General features: G+C 44.3%; 1 protein-coding gene across 1 annotated transcript in view; it reads right to left on the reverse strand.

Moving 5' to 3' along the window:
• Window positions 1-6,556: 6,556 nt before the first annotated feature.
• THOC3 (THO complex 3) overlaps window positions 6,557-10,461 on the reverse strand; it is an 8,707-nt gene continuing 4,802 nt past the window's right edge. The window contains exons 4-6 of the mRNA XM_037734914.1: window positions 8,630-8,791; window positions 8,419-8,519; window positions 6,557-7,157 (exon numbers count right to left, since the gene is read on the reverse strand). Coding sequence (XP_037590842.1) covers window positions 6,994-7,157; window positions 8,419-8,519; window positions 8,630-8,791 — 427 coding nt within the window. The 3' untranslated portion in view covers window positions 6,557-6,993. The remainder of the gene's footprint in view (window positions 7,158-8,418; window positions 8,520-8,629; window positions 8,792-10,461) is intronic.

The following is a 10,461-nucleotide window of genomic DNA, read 5'->3' on the forward strand; positions in this document are numbered from 1 at the left end:
GGCTTCCCAGCACAGGTTCTGGTCTTTAACCAAGTGACCCAGCCAATATCCAGCTGATTTCATCCAAAAAGCCTTTGTGGGTAAATCCCACTCTTGACCTCCATCTTGTGGGACAGGAGCTGGGAGAGGCCAAAGCCCTGAAAGGATCCTCAAGAAACCACATCCTGTTGGGCGTGGTGACTCACCCCTGTAAGCCCAGCACTTTGGGAGGCTGAGGCGAGCAGATCACCTGAGGTCAGGAGTTTGAGACCAGCCTGGCCAACATGGTAAAACCCCATCTCTACTAAAAATGTAAAAATTACCCGGGCATGGTCACACAAACCTGTGGTCCAAGCTACTCAGGAGGCTGAGGCAGGAGAATCACTTGAACCCAGGAGGTGGAGGTTGCAGTGAGCAGAGATCACACCACTGCATTCCAGCCTGGGGGACAGAGCGAGATTCAGTCTAAAAAAAAAAAGGAAAAACAAAACCACATCCAGAAAAGAGATAGGTTAGACCATGACAGACAAGGTAGAAGAAATCAAATGCGTCAGTCAACAATCTCCTCGACGCAAGACTGTTCAAGGAATCCATCCTCACCCTGGCTGCCCCTCTGCCCTGCTCCTTGTCCATACCACACCAGGACGGTTCATGTCTCCATGCCTTTGCAGAGACCAGCCCCTCTGCCTCAAACCTTCTCCAAGAGCTGCCCGGCAGATTCCTACCCACCCTTCTAGAACAAACCGCAGTGCCTTCTTCAGAAAGCCTTCTTCCTCTACTCCCAGGCACTGCTGTGCCATTTCTGTGATAACACTCACCTTTCTACAGACCAGAGAAGCAGCGGGGCCTAGCGTGGTGGTTCTCCACCCAGTTGGCTGTCAGAATCCCCTGGGAAGCTTGCTTGGCGTGGAGACTGAACATCAGGTGGTTCCAGTATATAGCCGGGATCAAGAAAAATGGACCTCCTGATAAAGACCTGGGCTTTGAAGCTGCACACAAATGTGTAGATCCTGCTTCTCTGCCCGAAAGCTGTGTCACTGGAGCAAGGAAACACAGCCTGCTTCCCACCCTGTGAATTGGGGATTATCGCACCTACCAGTCTGGGATCCCAGCTTTTTGCCTCCTCCCCTCCCACATCCCCACCAAGCAAGGACTAACAGCCTGCTTGTCATTCTGCCCAAATTGGTAGCTTCTTTCTCATGCATTCATTTATTTAATACTTTTTTTTTTTTTTTAATAGCGTTTCACTCTTGTTGCCCAGCCTGGAGTGCAATGGTCCTATGTCGGCTCACCGCAACCTCCGCCTCCCGGGTTCAAGCAATTCCCCTACCTCACCCTCATGAATAGCTGGGGTTACAGGCATGCACCACCAAACCCGGATGATTTTTTGTATTTTTAGTAGAGACAGAGTTTCTCCATGTTGGTCAGGCTGGCCTCGAACTCCTGACCTCAGGTTATCGGCCCACCTTGGCCTCCCAAAGTGCTGGGATTACAGGTGAGCCACCACACCCAGCCTATTTAATGACTATTTATCAAACATCTGCTGAGTACTACTGGGCACAGTGCTGGAGATGTGGGGTACAGCAATGGACATGTCAGGCAAAATTGCCAGGACATTTGGCAGGGGGAGACGGCCACAAAGGAAGCAAACATGAGTAGCTTCCAGTAAGTACACTGAATAAAGTAGGTGGGAAGAAATCCAGCAATGGGGCAAAGGGAGGCTACACTAAAACAGGTTAGAAAGGACCACTCTCACCTGAGGGCTTAGAGAGGGTTTCTAAATTAAGACCTAAATGCTGAGAAAGCAGCTTGAGATTAGATCTGAGGAAGGTGCAGCGAGAAGCCAGTGGAGTGTTCTAGGCAAGGGAGCGGTGCGATCTGTCTTGCTTTTTTATGAAACCACTTACAGGAATTGTCGCCAACTGCATACCAGGCTGTGGGACCTTCACCTCTGTACCCTCAGTGCTCCAGTCAGGCCTGGCACAGGATAGAGGTTGAGTGACTGGCTGAATAAATGAACCCTCTTCCCCTTAATGTGTTGTTTCCAGGTTTCCAAGCTAAAGCTTCTCTGTCCCCTGGCTTCTGCCCATCAGCAGTGTGACCTTTCCCACAAAGAACCAGATGAATTCCGTGTTGATGGTCAAACTCCTAAGATGCTAAGCCTTTACATCTGTGTTACTGTTAAGCCACATCTAGACTAGGCTGAACTTAAACAGCTGGGATGAAAGGAGCATGGGCTTCAAACTCATAGACAGACTGTTTGACCCTGGACAACTTCCCTAACCTCCTTGAACCAGTTTCTACCTGTAAAATAGGTCCCAGGTACAGTGGTCTGATTTATCCTTCTCCCTTGTACAGTCCTAGCCAGGCAAGCTCAATCTGTGGGCAACGCAACAGAGGGCAAGAGGGCCTCCTATGTATTGAGCAAAGCACTCTGGCCACCATTTTGGAGGAGACGCAGCCCATCGTAAACGTTCAATAAACAATCACAGGCCTGATCACCCTCAACCTGAACTCAACCGTGATACTTCAGGAGAGAAGCTATTCTCCAAGCTGACTGTAATCCCCCCTCAGGGTATAGTTGATGACCAGCTACAAATCAACCTGTGCCAGCCCAGGACTCCTTTGGTCCTCAAGGACATCCTGAGATGACTGGAGAGATTCCTGCTGCATCTGCACCATTCCCTGACCTGTATTCTGGTAGCCTTATCAGGAAGGTAACAGGAAATGGGAATTTGTCAACTTGTCCTTTGTAGATCCATGGTGCCCAGTGGTCCCTGACAGCAGGCAAGTTGTACCTGGTGACTCTAATCACTGACACTGCTGGTCAGGTGGGCATGTTTTCACATGCAGGTCTGCTTCTTGTAAGTGGTTAAAGACTAAGAGGCTGGATGTCTTATAATTCAACGACTTATGCCTCTTGCTGGATGTCTTCAAATTCAACAACTCATGGCTCTGTATCACTAACCATCCCAAACATGTAAACTCTTAGTAAATCTGTAATCATTGGCTGAATAGTTTCCAGTTTAGTGTTCCTGAAAGTTAAATGGCCTTAGCTCTACCAATGGGTAATAAATAAGCGTGTCGATAATTCAGTTTCTCCAAATCCCCCTTTTCAAGATTACAGTATCTGCTTTACAAGCCTATATATCTCTCCCTTTTAGACACAATGTGATGAGCCAAGGGGACAGTGAAAGCCCCTTCCTGAGGTAGGAAGCTTATACAGCACACACATATGGTATTAGCACCTACATAACAAGAGCTGCTGTTTCCTGCATACCCACTGTGCCACGCATTTACAACTCTTGACCTCCTGAATCACACTATCAGGCACATCTTAAAGATAGCGATGTCATGGAGGTGAAGTAATTTGGCCAAAGTCTCCCTGTTCCCAATGGCAGGAAAGGGTCTGAACCCAGGTATCTCCATCTCTTACCTACTCACCCAGCCTCAATACCCGCCAGCCCAAACTGAAACCACCCAGAGCCTGACACCCGTCCCTCCCTCTTCCCTCCAGCACCAACACCTGCTGCCCCGACCATCTTCACATCCAGGATACTGACGGCCACCACCTTGGCTTGGCTCCAAGCTGCAGCACTGCCCCCATCTGTCCCCTGACCTGCCCCTGCCTTCACCTCCACTCTATCCATGGCCTGCACTGAGGCCACCCCCTCCCCATGCAACCCTTTCCCAGCAGCCTCAGCTAACAGGAGTTTACTCTCCTCCTCCTTCACCCGTTGCTGTGCAGTCTGACTTATGCTCCTCTTGTTCACACACACACTTATCCATCATGCACCCAAACAGATTGCAAACGGAAAGCGGATCTCATATTTCTCCTCTGAACCTCCCACTGCGCCCGGGGTGTGATGGATCCATCTTCTCCCTTCACAGCACTCCCTCTGGAATGATAACGTGGCACACTTGGCGGCGGCATTGGAAATGAGAAGGCTGATGGACCAGTGACAGGTCTCTGCAGCCAGCCCCTGTGCTCTCACTAGGAGCTGCTCCACCTTAAGCAAGGGGGTGGCTTATTAAGCACCTCCCTCATGCCAGGTGTTGTGCTAGACACTTTACAGACACTGTATCTTGTTTAAGCTTCTTAACCACCCAAGGAAAAGGGGATTCACTACTCCCACTAAATGAAAGAACAAAGTGGGTTCACATAAATTACTGCTGGAGCAGGATTCAAATCTGATTCTGCCCATGAAGCCAGCATTATTTCCACTGCATCAGTGTCAAGAGAGAGAAAAGAATGTAACTCCTCACCTACATCCACGTATCTCTGAGTTTGCAACACATTCTATTTAATATTCAACCTCTGCTCTCTTCCTGAAGACAGGACTTACCCTTTAATTCTGTCTATAGGCTTTTTTCCTTCCAAAGCAGGGAGAGATTTCGTGGTCCCTTTTGTAACTAAAACCTTTAAGGAGTAGGAACAGGCAAGGGCTCAAGGGCATTTCTACCCCATTCCTGCCACTCTAAACTGAGCCCACCCACACATCACACCACACCCCAACCAGATGCTCTCTCTTCTCTCCCCCAGTCCCCACGCCTGCTGCCCCGGCAAGACTCCCTAGGAGCCTGCTCTGGGCTTAGCCTGTTCCTTGGATCTACCTGCCTCTAGCCAGCACTCCCTGCCCGTCCTAATCCCACTCAGGGCCCTCTCCCAGGACTCCAGATGCTCAGCCTCCCACCCACACAGGTTAAGGTGGGGGGAACAAGACACATACACCTCACAAGCTTCCCATTTGGCATGGCTCATCCTACTCTGGATCTCACACCATCCAGCTATCAGGAACTCAGCAGAAGAGATGATACTATAAACTTAACTACCTATCAGTCTAATTTGTCGTTCCAGCCAACACAACAATGGGTCACTGGTATGTTGATATTGCAGTCTGTTTGGGCCCATGATGAATAAGTGTGTGTGTGAACAAGTGCAGCAAATCTTAGACTTTCCCTGCCAACTAAAATCTAGCCCATAGCCAACCCCCAGCTCACTCGACTTGCGGATGTGTGGAGCAGCAACCACAGAAAATGCCTTGACACACCACATATTAAGTGGCCTGCTGTGACTCTGAATGGCATCCTTCCAGCTCTGCAAAACTGGAAAATGCACGCAAACCAAAGGGGCCGCAGGTCTGGGACATGTGTCGTTTCCTCAGGATGGACCCACCTTTGAACTTCTCCGGTACTTCAAAGCCAAGGCACAGAGATGGTGTCATCACGACCTTGACAGTCTGCAAAAACTCACACAAACTAGGACTCTTTTGCTCATGGATGTGTGTTTTCCTGTTGCTAGAAGTGTCCCACTAGTTAAATGCAAAGTTTCATCTTGTTTAAGTGACACGTAGTGTGAATCACTAATTTACATAAACCCAGAGGAGAATAAAATCCATGAAGATGGAAGAGGGAATCAATCAAATATTAAGACATAGCCCAAACCCTCAGCATCTGGTTCCAGTTCTAGAGGGAGTATTTAAACATGGCAGAGACCACAGGAATGACAGATGGTTGCAGAAACAAGAAATAATGCATCAAAATTTACTCACAGTGACATTAACAACATTCAACTTCTGCCAATGAGGTGGCAAGTTGGTTTGCAACTGCAAAGACCCTTCATCAGGGAAGGTGAGAAACACTACTGCAAACACTACTGTGCACACTACTGCACCTGCTCGACAGATCACTCACTAACCTGGGCCAACAGTGGACTTCTCATGGCCATGGTTTACACCTCTGTGAAGTGGAAATGGTAATACTTGCTGAAAGAGTAGCCCATTGCAAGCAAAGGCTCCCCTAGATCTGAAGTCACTAGATGAGTAACAGAGTTACTTAAACTCCCTGAGGTAGGAAGAATGGTGATAACAACACCCACCTAAGGCTGCTGCAAACACTGAGTTAACAGCTGATAAAAGGGTTCTTGATAGTAGCAGACATGTAGCGAATGCCCAGTAACTACAAATGTCTATTAAGACTTGTTGTTTGTAATACTCCCCAACACGGTGGTGGGCACCTTGCCTAGCTTGTCTTGCCACACTTGGTTTGTCTACCCTTCAAGGTTCATATGAAAATAGACATGTTTTTACATATAAATATGGGCACAGGAAAGCTTCTGGAAGGACATACATCAAAATTCTAATAGTGATTATCTCTTGGTGCTAGGAATATATTTCTTTTTGCTTATCTTTTTCTAAAATTTTCTACCAACATATTTCTATATGCCTCAGTATCTGCTCTAACACCAAGAAAAAATACCTCTCTTAAGTAACAATCCCTTACATAAGCCATTTCTTTTAGAGGGAAGAACTAATAAAGCTTTGCTTTCTATGAGGAACCAGAAAGTGTTTTTCTTTTTAACAAGAAAGCTAACTGACTTACTCTCCTCTTCACTTTGCCACCAGGAAGCTCAAAGCCAAAATTTTAGTTCAGTCGTTCAGTTAGCTTTGTCCTTACATTTCAGAGGGTTCTTGGTTGTGACATTAAATGAAAGAATTATAATATTTAAGTTCTCTTTCTGAAATTAAAAAAAAAAATACAAAACTGCAACATAAGGACATAATAATTTTGTCTTAGGTTCCATAATAAAAAAAAAAGTCAGTTTATTAAATGCTCAATTCTCAAAATTATATATTTTTTAATTATTTAAAAAAACTTCCATGCTCTTCCATTCTCCTCCCTCCAAACTAGGTATTGTCCAGGTTTTATCACAGTCCACAAAGTATAACATGTACCAAAAGCAGAGAAGACAGGAGGTCCGGAGTACAAGGTATGCTGGGTCACTGCCCGCACTGCAGAATCCGCAAAGGCTAACTCATGCTCGGGGCAAAGAATGGAAAAAGCTAATACACAGAAAAAAAGCAAAAGAACTGGAGTGGGCAGCCTGACCAGAGACGTTTACAATTTATACCAATTTACAAATATTTAGGGTGCCCACCAAGTCCAAGAGAACAGACCAAACTAACCCCATAAAGGAAGACCTCTGCCAGGGCCTCCTCTCCCTACAACCTCCTCTCAAGAGTCATTAGGAAGCCCAAACAGCTTCACAGTTCCGGCTTCCCGGCTACTGTCATATTTCCCGTCTTTGTCATCACAGGCAAATGCCAGCAGAGGCCTTTTGGGGTGCCACGCCACGGTGAAGGTCGGAGACTCACACTGTACCTCCCATAGCTTGTCCCCTATAGAAAACAATAGAGAAAAACCAATCAATACGTTCATAATAAAGGACACATCCATTAAGCACTTACCTATGTTAATTTGTTTAATCCACCTACTAATCCCATGAGATAGATTCAATCATTACCTCATTTTACAGAGAACCCCTGGGCACAGACAGCCCACAAGCCAGCAGGGGACAGAGCAGGATCGAAGTGCAGGTGGGTTAACTCAAGAGCAGGTCACTGAGCAGGAAAGTGTCACTGCGTCACAGGGACATGCAATTACATGAAGGATCTGCATGGCTGGATGCTGGACAATGCTCACCACAACATGACTAACAGGAGCATTCTTTACATAGCAGAATTTCAAATTCTTTACTTTCTTCTTCAAGGTTTTCTATACAGTTTCAATCTTTTTACAAAGAGTGTCACAGATTTCCAAAAACAAGCAACATTAAAAAACAAATCTGAGGAAATGCTTTTGTAAAATGAATACTCTCCTCCCATTTTTCTATTTCCAGCTTCTGTTGTTTTTAAAGCAAAAACTTGGTAATTCCTTAAATTTTAAAAAATGTTTTTTCAAGTTCATATATAGGCAAAAGATAAAGAGAAATATACCACAATATTTTAAAAAGGTTGTCTTTAGATGGTGGGACCACAGGTGATGCTTTTTTCTTTCTCCTACTCTGTGGTTTAAAGATTTTATTATAACAGAAGAATTAAAAGTTTTTTGTTTTTGTTTTGTTTTGTTTTTTGAGATGGTCTCGCTTTGTCACCCAGACTGGAGTGCAATGGCGTGATCTCAGCTCACTGCAACCGTTCTACCTCCCAGGTTCAAGCAAGTCTCCTGTCTCAGCCTCTGGAGCAGCTGGGATTACAGGCACGTGCCACCACACCCAGCTAATTTTTTGTATTTTCAGTAGAGACAGGGTTTCACCATGTTAGCCAGGATGGTCTCGATCTCCTGACCTCGTGATCCACCTGCCTCAGCCTCCAAAAGTGCTGGGATTACAGGCGTGAGGCACCACGCCCAGCCAAAATTGAAAGTTTAAAAAAATCAAAATATTTTCCTAAATCACTTTCCTCAGACCTGCCTGTTTATTCCTTAACTCTTTGCTCCCTCAATCCCTGGCAGTCACAGCCAAAACATAAACACACTTGTCTAAAGGAGACAAATTCATTCATGATAATGCTGGTGAAGTGGTCACGTGCAGAGATGAGATCACAATAACAGAAGTCCTGACTGCCAAAGATGAAAGACAGTAGATTCTCGTGAGGTTACCTGTCTCCACTTCAGCGATGTCAATAAAATGATCTTCCGATGCTGACGCCAGCATTTTCCCATCATGGCTGAAACTGAGAGTCCTTACAGGCCAATCCAGCCTATGACAGAGTGATCATGAGAATTACCAAGTAAGAGGAGGGTACAATGTCACTCATGATGAAATCAAATTAACATACCCAACAAGGAAAGTGCTGATAGAGTCACCTACCTGGAAAAGCACCGAACACACACTAACTCGTCCACATCCCAGAGGCTAACCAAAGCATCTGCACTTCCTGTGGCAAAGTACTTCCCCATGGGGTCAAACTTGATACAGATGCAGTTGGAAGGATGGGCGTTGATGGACTGCACAGGCTTCAGTTCTGGGTAACTAAGAAACAAGACAGACAGCGATCAAACTGCAGAAGAGGACTGTGGTGCTAAAATAATCATAGGAAACAATGAAGAAGAAATCCAAAGGCAATGGAATACCACCAAAAACTGTCATTCAAGATAACGTTCCTGAAATAAAAAGAGATTTTGAACTACATTATTTAAAACACACAACACATACCTGAGACTACACAGCCAAAGCTACCAACATCAAGAAATAGACTAGTAAAATTAGCAGACTTAAAGAAAAAGAAAATTAGACTATTAGGCTTTCTGATAGCAACACTTAACACCAGAAGAAAATGGAGTACCATATTTAAGAAAGACATACAAGCAAGAAAATACAAATCAAGGATTTTTACATCCAGCAAAACTAAATTTCAAACATAAAGATACAAACAATAAGCACAATACGGTTTTAGAAAATTGTAAGTTTTGTAAGTACGTAAATAAGTTATGATAAGAACTCCAGGAATAACGTTCACATGAACACTTCCTGAAGAATCTTAACTACAGAATGAGCTTCAACAACAAAAAAGACTAGGGACTACAAGTATAAGGACTAGTGCTGAACATTGAATATACAGTTTCTTGCAAAAACTATATGTGGTTTAAAAGGAGGTTATAATATGTAACAGCTGTACACTCCTACAATATTTAGTACCATTTTTTTTTTTAATGGGGGAAGAATGGAAAGAGCACATGTAAAAAGCAAAAATATTTTTTGTTTCAAGTCATCACACTGGTGGTAGTGGCAGTAATACTGAAATTCTGAGATATCTATATATTTACCAACAGATACAGGTAATAAGTAACCATCGGATATTCTAATTCTATGATCCCCTGTGCCCTTGAGAACCAGAATACTCAATTTGGAAGGAAAGAAATATATTTGTAATATAGAAGAGGTTTAGTAAAATCCCTGGAGTCCTCAATTTTAACTGGAAGTTATCAATATGAATTTATAAGATATTTTATCTTTAAATATATATCTACACACGTGTAATTCCTAGGCCAACCCATCAGTAATGAACATTTCTAACTTCAGTGTCATTTCTCAGTAAAAGAATGTAAGGTTTCTTTTCGTTTTTTTTTGTGTTTTTTTTTTTTTAAGTGGAGTCTCACTCACTTAGTCGCCCAGGCTGCTGGAGCACAACCTCAGCTTACTACAACCTCCGCCTCCCAGGTTCAAGCGATTCTTCTGCCTCAGCCTCCTGAGTAGCTGGGATTACAGGCTTGTGCCACCCTGCCCAGCTAATTTTTCTATTTTTAGTAGAGACGGGGTTTCTCCATGTTTGCCAGGCCTCAAGTGATCCACTTACCTCGGCCTCCAAAAGTGCCAAAGTGCTGGGATTACAGGCATGAGCCATTACACACAGCCAGAATATAAGGCTTCTTAGAGAATTTTCTGATTAAAGGTCGGAGGCAAGAAATGTAAGGCAAATAATGTACAAGATGAACTTGGAACATCTTATCAAACTAGAGAGCAAGAAACAGAAGACTACTGGGATTATATCAAAAAAGGGTTCAGGAACCAACCTGAAGAGGTTCCTATTGGCCAAAGATGGGATAATTTGAGCTTCAATAAGCATAACGATTACAAGAGATGGAAACACATCAACTGTGTTTAAAAACATGAGCCCATAATGATTCTTTAAAAATAAAAAA

The sequence above is a fragment of the Cebus imitator genome, unplaced genomic scaffold (assembly GCF_001604975.1).
Source record: "Cebus imitator isolate Cc_AM_T3 unplaced genomic scaffold, Cebus_imitator-1.0 Scaffold684, whole genome shotgun sequence".
Lineage (NCBI taxonomy): Eukaryota > Metazoa > Chordata > Mammalia > Primates > Cebidae > Cebus > Cebus imitator.